At 35.7% G+C, this 18,257-nt stretch overlaps 1 protein-coding gene across 2 annotated transcripts in view; it reads right to left on the bottom strand.

The window, feature by feature from the left end:
- The window catches only part of LOC149792216 (DNA topoisomerase 2-binding protein 1-like), a 167,301-nt gene that overhangs the window by 57,300 nt on the left and 91,744 nt on the right, over positions 1-18,257 (bottom strand). For both annotated transcript variants that reach the window (XM_089970739.1, XM_089970741.1), the window contains exons 27-32: positions 14,802-14,885; positions 11,366-11,434; positions 10,174-10,371; positions 9,063-9,163; positions 6,782-6,825; positions 3,261-3,344 (exon numbers count right to left, since the gene is read on the bottom strand). In XM_089970739.1, the coding sequence (XP_089826865.1) occupies positions 3,261-3,344; positions 6,782-6,825; positions 9,063-9,163; positions 10,174-10,371; positions 11,366-11,434; positions 14,802-14,885 (580 nt within the window). The remainder of the gene's footprint in view (positions 1-3,260; positions 3,345-6,781; positions 6,826-9,062; positions 9,164-10,173; positions 10,372-11,365; positions 11,435-14,801; positions 14,886-18,257) is intronic.

Below are 18,257 nucleotides of genomic sequence, written 5' to 3'. Positions count from 1 at the left end.
GGCATAGATCCTGCTGATGGGTGAATTGACTACTCAGTGTGAATGGTCTGACAATGAATTGGCCAGGACATAGATCCTGCAGATGGGTGAATTGACTACTCAGTTGAATGGACTGACAATGAACTGGCCAGGACACAGATCCTGCTGATGGGTGAACTGACTACTCAGTGTGAATGGTCTGACAATGAATTGGCCAGGACATAGATCCTGCTGTTGGGTGAATTGGCTACTCAGTGTGAATGGTCTGACAATGAATTGGCCAGGACATAGATCCTGCTGATGGGTGAATTGACTACTCAGTTGAATGGTTTGACAATGAATTGGCCAGGACATCAAACCTGCCAGGTATAGGACAGATCTGAGTTGTCATCTGTGTGCACTACTAAATCAAGCATATAGTGACCATGTTTTTACTAAGGTTCATAGCATTTAAGACATTTTCATGTACGAGTGTGTGATTTGGATTTTTTACACAGCTTTAACAATTTTTCAGTCATATCACTATGATGTCTGCAGTGTGGCAGTTTATAGTGATATCTAGCACTGGGTCATCATGCCACACACACTTAACATCATGTCCCACCCAGTCACATTATCCTGACACAAGGCCGACCAGTCCAAACACTAACTCTTAATGCTGAGTGCCTAGCAAGTCAGCTGTTAGTACCATTTTCAAAAGCCTTTGGTATGATTCAGCCAGGGACAGAACCCGTGACCTCTTGAATCCGAGGCGGACACTCTAACCACTAGGCCACCAGAGTGGTCAGACATTATTGTAAACCTTAAAAACCAGCAGATTGATCACACTGACCCCTACATGTTTTTGTCCAAGGATTGAATTCAGCGCTGAGCCTCAGTGAATGTGTGTAGTTCAGCATAGATAGAACAATGTTAGGAGCTGGCTTTCTGAAAAGAAGGCCTTGGAATTGCCCTAATCCCGTATTTTACCAGTCAAGTAGTCAGAGATTTTCCTTGATATTTCATTGACCATGAAAGCTGATGGAACAATGAAAATACTTCGTCAGATTCCAATGAAGACTGATCATATATGCCTGGCTTGCAGCTGATGAGGTTTGGAAATCAGCAGAACTATAGAGATTTCCTCTACTTTAAAACTGGATTCTGTACATTCCGTTGTAGGATTGGTGTCCAGTAAGTCATCAAGGTTATCCCTGCACTCACTGCTAACAGTAAAATATCAAATGGGGCAGGGATAAGGCAGTGTTGTTGTCTGTCTAATCTGTTTGGTATCTCTCCAAAAAGTGAGTCATAAAGAATTGGATGGCTGAACAGGAATGGCATTAATTGGCACAGCAAAATGAATCCTTCACATCCATAAAATACCCATGTACCAGAGTTACAGGCCGCAAGGCCAAGCTCAGATATGTGGGGGCACTTAAGTCCACTGGGCAGTATAGAAAAGGGAGAACAGTTTCCCATAAATGGAGAAATAAGAGGGATCACCAGAGGCCAGCAACAGTGTTAATACATCTTGGATTAGTCTATGAAATTGTGACTCCAACGATGCCTGTAAAGATTGTAACTCTCCAACACCATGTTCTTCCATCTGCAGCTACTCCAATGTAAATTGTTAACTTATGATTACCCACAAGATTAACTTACAATTCTTTAAGAAGAATGAGATACGATTAACACTGTATCCAGAAACATCTAAACAACAACAGCAACCTAGCGATGGAATAAAAACTTAAAGGGAAGGGCCAGTAAGAAATATGGTAAATAGACTTTAAAGCTTGTTCCAAGCATTAATGTGATTGAGGAACAAATTCGGTGAAGAAATGCAAATGTCCCAGGAATAGTTAAGTACAGATGGTAAGATCATGGTGGCAAAACTGTCAAAGCGAATAATATTATCTCAGTTTTTATTTTACCCATGTATTAAGTACTATCTAGTATTCTTTTAAAATTCCTTTGAAATGTCACACAAAGTAGGACACAGTCCCTTATCCTTGATAGGTGCAATACTGAAACTTAAATCAAATTTGGGACTGAAAAGGTACAAAGCATGTGTGTAACAGCGGTCTTATCCTGGCCCCAACAAGATGTGATCCATGCCTATTGTCTGTCTGAAACAAGTACATAACAGCTGCCTTATCCAGGCCCCAACAAGACATGAGCCTTACCAATTGTCTGAAACAAGTGTGTAACAGTTGCCTTATCCAAGCCCCAACAAGACATGAGAGTTACTAGAATGTCAGTCTGAAATAAGTCTGTACAGGGTTAGTAGCATATTTCTTTCAAAATATTCAAGGTTTTTTCACGTTTTTTTTAAGGTTTAAAATCATGTTTTTCAAGGTGCATTCTAACAATAATTTTAAAGGATACATCAATGAAACTGTGTGTAAACACAACTTAATACTTACTATTACTTCTTACGAGGAATATTTCTTGCAAATTTATTATATAAAAAAACCATGATGTCAAGAGTATGATCATTGATATCATTCCCATTAATATTAAACATCCTACATCTGGACATCATAATAATGTACAGTCACTGAACTATGTTCATTTTAGTCTGTCTACACTAGACTATTTACGAAGTCCAATATATTTTAGAGTGAATTTTTTAGTTCTTGTAACTTGTCATCAAGCTGTTTTTCAAGAGCTCTAAGTTTAGCGATTTTGTCCTTTTCACTTTTCCTCAAATTAATGTCATCATCAGCAGCTGTCATTGTCTCAATGTCTTTTTTAGTACCTTCCTTTCTTCTTCACTCATCCCCATATATTTTTCTTCGTCTAGCCACCAAAGCTGGAATCGGCAGCCAGACATTTCAAAGTGTACAAATTTTTCAAATTTAAATCAAAGCTACATCCGGGCTTCATACCATAGGAAGTTCAAAATGTACCACTGTTCAGTGGCCAGATGTGGAAATATTCGTTCCAGCACAAACTTTGCCAGAGAGTATTTTGTTTTGGGTATTTTAAAATATTTTTTTCTTTTCCTTTTTATCTGAATCTGTAAAATGAAAACTATTTATTAATTCCTTTCTGTTTAAAAAAAATCAAGGCTTTTCAAGGTACCCAAACAATATTTAGAATTTTCAAGGTGTTTTCAAGGCCTTGAGGGAACAATTCATTTTTCAAGACTTTTCAAGGTTTTCAAGGTCTGCTTTGGACCCTTTGTGTAACAGGTGCCTTATCCAGGTCCCAACAAAATGTTAGCCTTACTTACTGTCTGTCTGAAACGAGTGTGTAACAACTGCTTTATCCAGGCTCCAACCAGATATGAGACTTACCTTGTGTCCGTCTGATTTGTCTGGTGGATGGTCGACTCTCTGCACTACCAGGTGTTTCACCAGATGCGTTGAACTGTCCACTTGCTGCAAGAACAGTTAGTTATGTAAAAATGTAATTCATTTTACTTGAATCGAAAAACAAAATCCAGACATACATAATGTTCTCTCCATGATGCTGGTTTGTCAAGAACCAAACAAATAAAACAGGAGGTAAAAACCACAAACTTTGCATGGGTACCCTTGAATAAGTCTCAAATGAGGATCAAACTCAAGACTAAAGAGATGCAAAATGTGTGTCTATCCCTTTGGTGCTATTGATGCAATCAATACATTAATTTTGTTCAAAATGAAAGTAGATTTATTATGAGATGAATGCAATTCCATGATTTAGGCATTAAACAGTGTCTTTTTAAGTGAACATTAAATAATAATATAAATAAAACAAAACATACAGCAAAAATAAAAATAAAAACATAATTTAAGTCTTTTTATTATTATAATAAAACATTTGAGACACATCTATGCCGATATATAAATTAAGTATGGTTAAAGTTCTCTAAAGCAGCCATTCTGAAAACTAGTATCCTTGACAGACCGATATGCTCCCAGGATTTTATCATAAGGATGGAATTTCCATTCACCACAAATATGGTGGGGGGAGAGTAGAAACAATAGGATGAGGAAACAGCCATAGTTCAATATTCAGCTAACACATCAATATCCATCTTTCTTCCTGCTAGACTCTGTAAGACCCCTACTGAAATCAAAATTTTAGGAGATGCTGCTTCTAGTTGTATAAGCATTAATCTCTTGATTGTTTCTGAGCTTAATCTGTTGCTTATCTTTATATAAAATATAGTTCTGTACTGAGAACACCCTTTAAAAGTCTCTATAGTTCTGTACTGAGAACACCCTTTAAAAGTATGTATAGTTCTGTACTGAGAACACCCTTTAGAAGTCTGTATAGTTCTGTACTGAGAACACCCTTTGAAAGTCTGTATAGTTCTGTACTGAGAACACCCTTTGAAAGTCTGTATAGTTCTGTACTGAGAACATCCTTTGAAAGTCTGTATAGTTCTGTACTGAGAACACCCTTAGAAAGTCTGTATAGTTCTGTACTGAGAACACCCTTTGAAAGTCTGTATAGTTCTGTACTGAGAACATCCTTTGAAAGTCTGTATAGTTCTGTACTGAGAACACCCTTTAAAATTCTGTATAGTTCTGTACTGAGAACACCCTTTGAAAGTCTTATAGTTATGTACTGAGAACACCATTTGAAAGTCTGTATAGTTCTGTACTGAGAACACCCTTTGAAAGTCTGTATAGTTCTGTACTGAGAACACCCTTTGAAAGTCTTCTATCTGAAGGGACACAGACATAGTTAGCTAATAGCCACCTGGAACAAGTTTGAAAACGGTTCTTTATGGTTGTTATATACAATTTTCTATAGCTCACAGGTCTTGTCTTTTGGATACTTCCACTCTAAATTAAGATTTTTCACAAACATAAGCTCTGCCAAAGTTTAACTTTCTTGAATTCGCACTCTACAGACTACTATGCCAGATTTCCAAACTGCTGTATTCAGATTTTAAGTCCACTAATGCCATAGTTTACTTGTTAAAACAGAGGTATTTTAATCAAATAATTATCTTCACTTCTTAATTTCATTTTTATTCATAAGATTTATTTAAACCTTCATGCTAGTGCTGTACAGTTTCGTACCACATGATCCCACATGGCTAAATTGCGATGAGAAAAGAAGTCCAAAATTGCTCTCTACTTTTAAAATGTCTATTTTAATTTGGCTTGTTTGTCTGTCTTTTCTACATTTAATTCTGAAATACTGCTGATGTAAGGGGTTGACCAGGATGCCATCAGTTTTTATCCATCCAGCATGTACATGCAACACTAATTTAATACAATGTTTGGTTCAACATTACTCACTGGTATCTCCATTAATGCTTTCACAGCTCCAATAGTCTAATATACCTCCTAACTTTAAAAACACTATGATCAGATAGTATATGCCGAATAAAATTGCATTCTAAAGATTAACCATGCTGGGAATCAGCCATTTTGGGTCTTCCACAGAGCCCCTATTATAAATGCGCTCTTGTAAAAGTTCATTGACGAAAGGATCAAGCTACAACAGAATATTCATTATATGTCCCAAAGCGCCAATCAAATTTAGTTAAACAACCATTTATGTCAAGCTGAAGAAACCAGATTTGGAAACAATTATGAAAAAAGACACGTTGCAACAAGCACAAGAATATTTCTACTGGCTTGACATGTGTCATGACAAGCACTTTAAGGATGAATGGCTGGATACAATTATATATTAAAGTACATTTCCACATGCATGACTTGAACTACTTTGCAGGACTTCCCACACATCACTGCTTTCCAAATTCATAAAAATTTGCATGAATCACACAACTGCGTGCCTCGAGAGAATCTCTGTAGACTGGCTGCATGTTGTTGTTGTTGTTGTAGGGTTTAATGCCATTTTTCAGCACACAATAGGCTATACATGGCGGCCAGTATTAATGGTGGAGGAAGAACCCAGGAAAACCCCGGAAAGAAGCACCGACCCATGACCCATGATGGTATAACGTTTAACAAAGTTTAAGTTTGTTAGCCCATCTGCTAAGCAGCTATGCTTTAACACCACCATGTTGGCCTCTCATGATGCTAGACTGGTTTTCATACCTTCCATTTAAAAAAATACAGATATCAAGCGGTCTGTGAAACAAAAAGTCTACTCGACGAATCTAATCCAGTGAGCGTTTGGATTGTATCAACAAATATATTTATGGCAAGCACCCAAAATATCCATACTGCACCCTCCTATTATTCTGGTTAGAATGTGATAAATTTAACTCACGATCAGTTCAGTTACAACTCGATTACATAATTGTTTTGGGCATTGTGTTGTAGAGGAAAATTCCCGGGATTTTCCAGATTTTCGTCAATATTTGCAAAATTCAAGGACTTTTCATGGTTGGGAAAAAAATTATCATTTCTCTCTATTTTTTCCCGATTTCCCGGTAGTGTGTGAACCCTGATTCTAGTACCAAGCAAAGATCTATAAAGTGATACCTTCTACAGACTGGTTCTATGACCCAAGTGAGTCATTCTAGTACCAAGCAAAGATCTGTAAAGTGATACCTTCTACAGACTGGCTGCATGACCCAAGTGAGTCATTCTAGTACCAAGCAAAGATCTATAAAGTGATACCTTCTACAGACTGGTTGCATGTCCCAAGTGAGTCACTGGCTGCATGATTTAGTCCCAAATGAACCATTCTATAGTACTAAGCAAACATCTGTAAAGTGCTACCCTCTAATGATTAGTTACATGAACATTATAAAACCAATCATGCCTCCATATCCTGGCCACTCCTGTGAAACACCCCAAAACTTCAGGTTCTAATAGTGTTTTGCGGTAATAAGTATTACTGTACTATACAATGAATGATGCCACGGTACAAGACATACTTTTTTCAAAGGTATACTTACAATTTGTTCTTTTCATTCTCCTCTTTGAGCCACTGTTAGTTCCCCTGAAAGGAAAAAAATTGTTGAAAGGTAATATCTCACAGGGCCACATGGTACATGTGTGTGCAATTGTTGAAATGTAATATCTCACAGGGCCACATGGTACATGTGTGTGCAATTGTTGAAATGTAATATCTCACAGGGCCACATGGTCCAAGTGTGTGCAATTGTTGAAATGTAATATCTAACAGGGCCACATGGTACATGTAATATCTCACAGGGCCACATGGTACATGTGTGTGCAATTGTTGAACTGTAATATCTCACAGGGCCACATAGTACATGCAATATCTCACACGGCCACATGGTACATGTGTGTGCAATTGTTTATTCAAAATCTTTTTTGTTTATATCTGAATTGTCATTTTGACACAAGAAAGCCAGTCTTATCAATAACATGGCATTTTGCACAAGAAAACCAGTCTTGTCAATAATTGGCATTTTGACACAAGAAAACCAGTCTTTTCAATAATTGGCATTTTGACACAAGAAAACTAGTCTTGTCAATAATTGGCATTTGACACAAGAAAACCAGTCTTATCAATAACTGGCATTTTGACACATGAAAACCAGTCTTATCAATAATTGGCATTTTGACACAAGAAAACCAGTCTTATCAATAACTGGCATTTTGACACATGAAAACCAGTCTTATCAATAATTGGCATTTTGACACAAGAAAACCAGTCTTATCAATAATTGGCATTTTGACACAAGAAAACCAGTCTTATCAATAATTGGTATTTTGACACAAGAAAACCAGTCTTACCAATAATTGGCATTTGACACAAGAAAACCAGTCTTATCAATAACATAATGAAAGAAACACATGAACGAATTTTCATGCTGAAGCATGGAAGAAGACATATTGGTATTCCTAAGTTGTAAATGCAGATTTTCGTTTGTCATCAATTCTATTTCAGTAACACCTCCCAATTAACACCACTGATCAATAAAATCTGTCAGTTAAAACTGTCAGGTAAGACCATTGATCAATACAACAATCATTGGCTACTTATCAGTAAACCTTACCAATTAAGGCCACTGATTATTAACACCAATCAATTCTGACAACTGATCAATTAAAACCTCCCGATTCAGACCACTGATTAAGTAAAACTTGACAATTAAGACCACTTATCTGTAACACCTTCCAATTAAGAACAATGATCAGTACCAATCCCAATTAAGACCACATATCAGGAACACCTCTCAATCAAGGCTACTGATCATGAAAACTCCATTTAAAACTTTTTATTAAAAGAAACTCCCAATTAAGGCCACTGATCAGTAAGACCTCCAATTATGACCATTTATCCGTAAACCTTACAATCAAGACCACTTATCAGGAAAAACTCCCAATTAAGAATACTCATCAGTAAAACCTCCCAATTAAGACCACTGATCAAATAGGGTAAATGTCATCCTAATTTAAAGGCGGTCAGATTTCAGAAGATTAAGTTTCCCCATCCTAAATATCTTACTGTGGATACTTTAATCAAGGGGTCTATCTTCCATATTAATATAATAATACCAATACATCTTTCCTCATTTTTATAAATACATTGTGTACTGTTCACTCTGTTAATGTGGAAAGCAAGCATTCATTTCATTTGGAAAAGGTCAAGCTGTTTCTACTGTTACATCTGCCACCCACGTTGCCAACTGGTTTTTCCTTGCATGGTTCAAGCTGAAACATTTGGGCTGAATTCAGGTCATGTCCATTTAAATCATTTTTCTTAAACATTCTTCTCTTAATGTTTTCTTTTATTCTAAAGAATCTTTTATTTACAATTTATAGGCAACACATCTGCAAATATAGATGCAAACAACAGTTGTACATGACCAATCAATATCAATTACCCATGTAGGCTTATAACAACTTCCAGGTACTGCTACCTGGTGCCAAAAATTGATACTATGAATGCCTTTACCTTTTGATGATGAATTGAAGACACGGTGTTTGCAGGAACAGTGGAAAGAATGAGTGAAATTATTGCAGCTCATACAAAAGGAACACATTTGAACTATTCTTCAATCCATTTGAATTACATGCTTATTAAAGGAAAAATAGATAATACTTATGATGTCGTTTGGAAACAACTATAGTTTTTTGTCCTGAACAACAATGGAGTAACAAACTGATAGATCTGTACTAATAGGATGGTAAAATACGATGAGATTTGTTCTCCAAAATAGATCAGAAAACTTTCAAGCCTGTATCTGTTTAAGGATGACTTACTTTGATGCTGCCATAATATTTTCCAGTTGCCGTGACAACACTTCTCTCATCTCGTATGATCCTTTTGTCTCATTTTCAGAAGGCACAGCATCTCCACCAGCCTGACAACAAAAGGTAAAGTTATTCTTCATCTTCAGGGGTTCAACACTGGTGGCTGAAAATGTCTACTAAACTATTTTATATGACTTTGATGTTTGCTGCATTCTGACTGGTTAAATTTCCACCTACTGTCTTTGCTAAGTCATTATAATACACACATGGGTGATAAAAGATTCTATCTGCCAAGGTAGCTAGTCAGAGGGTGTTAGGAGATTGTATCAGCCAAGGCAGCTAGTCAGAGGGTGTTATGAGATTGTACCAGCCAAGGTAGCTAGTCAAGGGTGTTATGCGATTGTATCAGCTAAGGTAGCTAGTCAGGGGTGTTATGGGATTCTATCACCCAAGGCAACTAGTCAGAGGGTGTTATGAGATTCTATCAGCCAAGGCAACTAGTCAGAGGGTGTTATGAGATTCTATCAGCTAAGGTAGATAGGGGTGCCAAAAGATTGTATCAGCCAAGGCAGCTAGTCAGAGGGTGTTATGAGATTGTATCAGCCAAGGCAGCTAGTCAGAGGGTGTTATGAGATTGTATCAGCCAAGGCAACTAGTCAGAGGGTGTTATGAGATTGTATCAGCCAAGGCAGCTAGTCAGAGGATGTTATAACAATGTCAGCCAAATTAGTTAGAGAGTGTTAAAACAATGTCAGCCAAAATGACAAGTCAGAAAGTGTTATAATAATCTGTCAGACAAAGTAGTCAGAGGGTGTTATAACAATGTGTCAGCCAATGTAGTTAGACATTGGGTGTTATAACAATCTATAAGCCAAAACAGCTAGTCAGAGCATGCAGTTATGTTTGAGTTTACAACATGAATCACTAACTATTAAAAGAATGTATATTCCACATATCTATCTCTGTATGACTCTCCCCTTGTTCATGACCCATATAGCATGATGAGCTCTAACTTACAGCAGGCACACTGAAAAACTGTGAGAACGTCTATTTATGTAAAACAAAAAATGTTAGGTTTCCTGACTGAAGTAACAATGCTTTAATATAATAATATGTTTACCTTGCTATTTTCTGCCACATGATTTGCAGCCAGTGCTGACACATTCTCTGATTCTTTTACTGGCTTTTCTGCTTCTTTACTTTCTTTGTTTTCTGTTGAGTGGTCTCCCTTTGTGCCATGGTTATCTGCCCTTTCTATCCTGGCAAGCCTGGCAGTCCTTCTTGTGCTTTTGGGAGTTTCTAATTTCTTAACAACAGACTAGAGAAGGGAAAAAATACTACCAATCACATTCTTATAATGAATGGGATTACAGAGCCACTATTGTGCTGATGTGCTGCTAAAACCTAATGAGGAACTTAACTTTTAATCAGCACTATACTGCCAGTATTGTGCTGATGTGATGTAAGCTTTAACATGATTATGAATCAAGAGAATACACCGACTTCATACACATTCTCATGACAGAGACAAATGTAATACCAGCCAAGAATTTAATTTAAAAATTACACAAAACAAATGTTACATTTATAAAATTTTCAAAAATATAAATTCCTCAAATATTGCAATTTCGAGAACATGTAAGAAATATTCCAAAATCATCTTTATAAATAAGGTAAATAATATATTCAATCACTCATTTTTCTGATCAGAAAACAATATACCAAGGAAACAGACGAAATTATCATTAACGCTAATTATTTCATGAATGCAAATGAAGTGAATTAAATTAATTTATTCCAACTTTACTGATAGGCCTCGGTATACCTTTTTAATTTGAAAAAGACAAAAAAGATAAATATTCACTGTAAATATAATCATACTTGAAAAATATATCTGTAACCCAGTCTAGAGAATGAGATTAAACATGAATGACCTTTGCTGTGTGGAACTAAAATTGATTCATCTACTGAATTACATATAAGTTGTTAAAATAATTGGTTTTAGAACTAAAATTTTCTAGATACAGGTCTCTGCATAATTTAATGATGTTTGTAATTAATACAGGGAATTTGATGCAAATCATATATAAACTAATTCCACTTTTCCCTGAGAAGTTTTGTTGAAGGTGTAGTCAGCTGGTGTTATCAAAATACACAGAAATCATGGATGTGACATTACCATTGATTACTGACTGTATGAGAGAGAGAGAGAGAGAGAGAGAGAGAGAGAGAGAGAGAGAGAGAATGCAAATGATGGAATATATATTAAATAAGGCAGATTAAAAAGTTTTAAAGATTCCAAAATTACATACCAGTGACAAGTTTGGGTTGTAGTTGTGAGGGAATAGAGATTCATCAACTCTTGCATTTTGCTCCTTACACTGAAATCAAAACAGGGGTGGTAAATATATGTAATGCAACGATGCAAGCCATTTCAGTCATAATCATTATCTAAACTGTCAGGTAAATTGTAGTCATTATATAAATTGTAGTAATTATCTAAATTGTCAGATAAATTGTAGTCACTGTCTAAATTGTCAGATAAATTGTAGTCATTATCTAAAAATGTTTGTCTTAATTGTCAGATAAATTGTGATCATTTTCTAAATTGTCAGATAAATTGTAATCATTGTCTTAATAGCCAGATAAATTGTAATCATTGTCTTAATAGTCAGATAAATTGTAATCTTTGTCTTAATTGTCAGAAAAATTGTAATCAATGTCTTAATAGTCAGATAAATTGTAATCTTTGTCTTAATAGTCAGATAAATTGTAATCTTTGTCTTAATTGTCAGATAAATTGTAAACTTTATCTTAACTGCCAGATAAATTGTAGTCATTATCTTAATTGCCAGATAAATTGTAGTCATTATCTAAATTGTAATCATTATCTAAATTTTCAGATAAATTGTAATCATTATCTTAATAGCCATATATATTGTAGTCATTATCTAATTGTCAGATAAATTGTAATCATAATCTAACTCATCAGATAAATTGTAATCATTATCTAAATTGTCAGATAAATTGTAATCATTATCTTAATAGCCATATATATTGTAGTCATTATCTAATTGTCAGATAAATTGTAATCATAATCTAACTCATCAGATAAATTGTAATCATTATCTAAACTGTCAGATAAATCGTAATCATTTTCTTAATTGCCAGATAAACTGTAGTCCTTATCTTAATTGCCAGATAAATTGTAGTCATTATCTAAATTGTCAGATAAATTGTAGTCATTATCTAAATTGCAAGATAAATTGTAGTCATTGTCTTAATTGTCAGATATACTGTAAAGAGCATGACTTTATATGGCTGGCAATAAATTATCTCTACTATGTTGTGATACATGTGATATAGTTCCAGTCAAGATGAATCTTGTCTCCAAGGAACAAATAAAATTTCCAATCAGATATGGGCTATATACAAGGATTAGATATACTGAATATTGGACTTAAAACATTATATTCAAGGATAATCTGAGTAGAGAAACCTCGGTTTGAGGAACCAGACGATCATAAATTTGATATTTTCCTGGTCATGATTTGACCTTTGATCTAAAGAATAGACACTTATATGTGACGTTTCCCTTGACAATATTTGACCTTTGTTCTAAGGACCAGACAATCATATACGTAACATGCTGTCCATTTTTTATGCATATCTATGTCAAGTTGCACTATAAAGTACTCCCTCACTATAGTGCTGCTTATGGCAGACATTAAAGTGGACAGTCTTATAAGTCAGATTGTCTTATAATGAGGTAATCTGAACTTGTTGCTATTAAATAGTACAATGTGATCCAAGACCACACCCAGATGATAAAGGCACCTTAAACTGAGGTAATTTGTACATATTACTATTAAATAGCACGTGATCCAAAACGACACCCAGATGATAAAGGCACTACCTTATACTGGGGTAATTTGTACATATTATTAAACAGTACAATGTGATCCAAGACTACACCCAGATGATAAAGGCACTACCTTATACTGAGGTAATTTGTACATACTACTATTAAATAGTACAATGTGATCCAAGACCACACCCATCTGATAAAGGCACTACCTTATACTGAGGTAATTTGTACATATCACTATTAAATAGTACAATGTGATCCAAAACCACACCCATTTGATAAAGGCACTACCTTATACTGAGGTAATTTGCACATATTACTATTAAATAGTACAATGTGATCCATGATCACACCTATATGATAAAGGGACTACCTTACATTGAGGTGCCTTGAAATAAGGGACTACTGCAATAACTCCTCTACATGTATTTTCTGTTGCTGTGATCTTTACTCTGAGACAGCAGGCATGTCTATTGTATGTGATGCACCAACTAGCCATATAGTATATCTGGGTGCGACACGCCATGCAGCCATGTTGTATAACTGGGTATAACAGACAGATCAGCCATGTAGTGAATCTAGCTGTTACATGCCAATCAGCCCACACCAATTACCCATATAGTATGTCTGGTTGTGATACACCACTTAACCATGTTGTATAGCTGGGTGTGACACACAGATCAGCCATGTAGTGTATTTAGGTGTAACACACCAATCAGCCCACACCAATTAGCCATATCGTATATCTGGATGTGACACCATTTAACCATGTTGTATAGTTGGGTGTGATACAGATCAGCCATATAGTGTATCTATGTGTAACACACCGATCAGCCCATACCAATTAGCCATATAGTATATCTGGTTGTGACACACCATTTAACCATGTTGTAAAGCTGGGTGTGACACACAGATCAGCCATGTAATGTATCTAGGTGTAACACACCAATCAGCCCACACCAATTAGCCACATAGTATATTGGATTGTAAGACACCACTTAACCATGTTGTGTAACTGGGTGTGACAAACAGATTAGCCATGTAGTATAACAAGGTGTGACACACCAATTAAAACACATCATTCAATTAGTATATCTGAGTAAAATATCATAAAATGGCACAACATGCAAACAAAAAAAGAAACAAGTCACATAATTAAATTATTCCACTGGTGTGACCTTAACTTTTGTGGGTGGGCATGAATGTTGCCATGATACATACCTGGGTGAAGTATCATTGAAGCATCTTTGGTGGTTCAAACATTTCAAACCTTACTTGCAACAAGTCAAATAGTTACATTTTTCCCTTTATGTGACCTTAACCTTTGAGGTGTGGGGTGATGACTGTGGTGTGACACACCATGTAGTCATGATGTGTGTCTCACTAGTGTGTCATAAAAATATCTTCAGTGGTTACAATGTTGTAACCTGGCCAAGGAAAAATATCACCAAGTTGCATTTTCTATGTTACCTTGATCATAACAAAGAAAAAGTGAATGTAGTATAAAACATACTGTCTAACTACATCTGGTTAGTTTTAGGACCATGTCTTCACTACATGGACAAGGAAACTGATTGCACGGTTATATTTTATCTTTGTATGACATTGATCTTTGAGCTAGGGACCTGACTATGGAATGCAACACAATGATATACATCTGGGTAAAGTTTGATCAAAAATTTTCTGAGGCTCACAAAGTTATGGGCTGGGGTAACAAACTTTAACAGACATAAGAACTAATGAAATGACACAACATAGTACGCCTGATTTTAAGACAAGTGCATAAAACAAGAAGTCAATAATTCAGCAAAGAATCAGTGATACCAGCAATTTCTTTGAATAATATGTAAATTTATATCAAACTGCATGATTATACTCACCATTTGTAGCCAGTAGGGAGAAACAATTATTTTCTTGTGTTCTTTGGCTATCTTAAACTCTTTAGAAGTATCATTAGTTTTTCCCTGGAATGAAAAACAAAACTTTTTAAAATCAATTAGAATAATCAATAATACATTGTAATATTACAAGCCCTGCCCCCCCCCCTTAAAATGTGATATTACTAGCTCAGGGTCCCCAGTAATTGTGATACATTACTTACTCAGTGTCCCCAGTAACTGTGATATATTATTAGCTCAGTGTATTCCCCCAATATTGTGATATTACTAGTTCGGTACCCCACCCACCAATAGTTATATTACTAACTCAGAGTCATCCCAAAAAATTGTTAGCTGTAGGGATTTGAGCAAGACATGCAAATCACTTTATAGAAGCAGGTATATTTAGGTTACTTATTTAAAGAAGTGCCATAATGCAATATAAAAGGTAAAGAAACTCCTAGAATGCTAAAAAGTACTGATGTGCATTTAAGATTCATAACATTTGGGTTTGGTTGGGCCTTATCTGAGCTTGGGCTTGGGCCTTATCTGGGCTTGGGCCTTATCTGAGCTTGGGCTTGGGCCTTATCTTGGCTAAGGCAACTTGAATATATTTTGCACAGGGGCCACAGAATGAGAATAAAGCGACTTGCTTACAACACAACAAGGTCCCCAACATGATAAGGCTTGTATTTCACCAAAATAAGTCTGAAGCTCAACCTAGACTTCAGACATTTGATTGGTCAATTTTCGGTCAGACTTAAATTACAATCAGATTTCTAATTACAGACAATCAGATTTTGGGATTCTAAACTTATATTTAAACCATGTAGTTCTGTTGGTGAAAAGAGCCTGTCTGGAACTAAACCTGGTCTTCTTAGTAGGAGAAAAATGTTTACAATTAATATTGGTTTTGATGATACTTTGCCCACTGTAAGTTGTGTGCCTTGTGGATTTTGATGGAGATAGCCCCACTGTAAGGTGTTTGCTGAATAAATTTTGATGGGACTAAGCCCACTGTAAGGTGTTTGTCAAGTAGATGGGCTAAGCCTAGTGTAAGATATCTGCCAGGTGGATTTTTATGTGACTCAACCCACTGTAAGGTATATGCCAGGTTGATTCTGATGGGGCTAAGTCCACTGTAAGGTGTTTGCTTTGTGGATTTTGATGTGGTCAAGCCCACTGTAAGATGTTTGCCTAGATTATTTTTTATGGGGCTAAGACCAGTGTAAGGTATGTACCAGGTGCATTTTTTTTTGGGTTAAGGTGTTTGGCAAGCAGATTTTGATGGAACTAAGCCCACTGCGATTTTGATGGGGCTAAGCCCACTGTAAGGTATTTGCCTAGTAGATTTTGATGGGACTAAGCCCACTGTAGGGTGTGGCATGTGAATTTCAGGGTTAAGCCCACTGTAATGTGTTTGATGGGACTAAGTCCACTGTAAGGTGTGTGGCATGTGAATTTCAGGGTTAAGCCCACTGTAATGTGTTTGATGGGACTAAGTACACTGTAGGGTGTTTGACAAGTAGATTTGTATGGGGCTAAGCCAGCTGTAAGGTGTTTCTGAATTTTGGGGTTAAACCCACTGTAATGTGTTTGTCCAGTGGATTTTGTTAGTTTTTGTTGGACAATAACAATAAGCATTGTATGTATTGACACAAGTTAAAAAGAATATTATTTGTGTGGATACCTTCAGACCTCTAGCTATGAGAAACTAGCAGGTCCGTGAGGTAACCCTTTATTGCTCTAAAGTTGATAGTTTTTTATATTTGTTTGTCTCCCTATCTCATCTCTCTTGTTCGCATATTTTGCTCGTCTCCCAATTTGGTCGATATTGTGGGGAGTTTTCAAAGAAATCAAATACAATTTTAAGTATAAAAAAGGAAAACAATTTTGATTAGAGTTCCTACTTTTTTATACGAATCTATTCATCTTGATTCCCACTGCCAGGTTTCCATTCATTTCAGTGTGAATATGAAGTTCAAAAGATATCGTAATAGTAAAGGAATCATCATTAATTAAGTCACATCAAAGTTAATTTTTCCCAAAAATGAGTAAACTATGAACTTTCCATGATAACATAAAAAATATATTATCCACTTCATCTACAGAGAATCCTTTTTTATGAAAGAAAAAATGAACAATTTAAGATTTTTGTTAGGTGGTCATTTTATTTTAAAAACTTATTTTTCTTCCTTTTATGTTTGTTCACTCTATTTTCAATGTCTGACTGCAATATGCACATGTCCATTTAAAGTGCTCTCTTTATACCTCTATAAGTAACATCTCTTTACACATACATGTCTGTTCAAATGGAGAGATCCCTTTACACTTTGATAAGTTATATCCCTTTATGGGGTGCTCTACAGATGTTATAAGCTTCTGAGAGAGTGGAGGATGTAAGGTGAAGTTGTTGACATTTGCAACATGGAGAGAATATTGGTATACCTCTACGTTACTTTCATGTACTGTGACTGAAATTTTTTTGGATATTGTACTTGCAGAAATTCACTTACACATAAATGTCCATTCAAACAGAGAGATCCTTTATGCCACTATAAGTGACATAACTTAACACATCAATGTCCATTCAAACAGACAGGCCCCTTTATACCTCTATAAGTGACATCACTTAACACATACATGTCCATTCAAACAGAGAGATTCTTTATACCTCTATAAGTGACATTCATTTACACATACAAAATGTCACAAACATTGATGTCAAATAGAAACTACATCTCAAAACTTTGGATAAATTTTAGTTCCAATTTATCTACAATGAAAAGGAATTATCTTTCTCAATACATATAGAAATAAAATAAATTGGACAGTGTAAGCAGCAAATGGACAGTGTAAACTGTAACTGGACAACAATTTCTCAGTGACCTTGACCTCTGAAGCGAAGTTCAATATCCCCACAGATGTGTCATGTGCACTTGTGAATCTGATTGCAAGTCTAATGCATATCCATAGACACATCATGTTAAGCCCCCCACCCCACCCATTTATAACAAAATTACTGTGGCAATGAACTTTGACCTACTGACCTAAACACCAACAGTCATCTTTATATCTTGTAGTAAACATCTTTATCTTGTCTGATGGCAAATCATCCATGGCAATAATTGATATTCTTGCCAAATTCAAAAACTTGAACCACTGACCACCCACCTAAAATTTAAATAATTGCTTTCTATGACCCTGACCATCAATCTTTAGGAATATTCTCCCTCCACCCCCCAATTTTTTATTGGTACTGTCGGATGATTATATTGTCCTTTTAAAAATTTCAACCAAAATTGTTTGCCAGATGGATTGATAGACAATGTGACTGCTGCCTTGAAGGCTGTGACATTCATTGTAAATGTGATGTGTATGGAAGTTAAAAAGTCCTGACTACCTTTATTTCATAATGGAAACAATTAAGTTTATCTTAATGCATCTTTACAAAAAAAA

The sequence above is a fragment of the Sinohyriopsis cumingii genome, chromosome 9 (assembly GCF_028554795.1).
Source record: "Sinohyriopsis cumingii isolate HCF-2022 chromosome 9, ASM2855479v2, whole genome shotgun sequence".
NCBI classification, from domain to species: domain Eukaryota; kingdom Metazoa; phylum Mollusca; class Bivalvia; order Unionida; family Unionidae; genus Sinohyriopsis; species Sinohyriopsis cumingii.
This window is presented reverse-complemented; position numbering and strand designations above follow the sequence as displayed.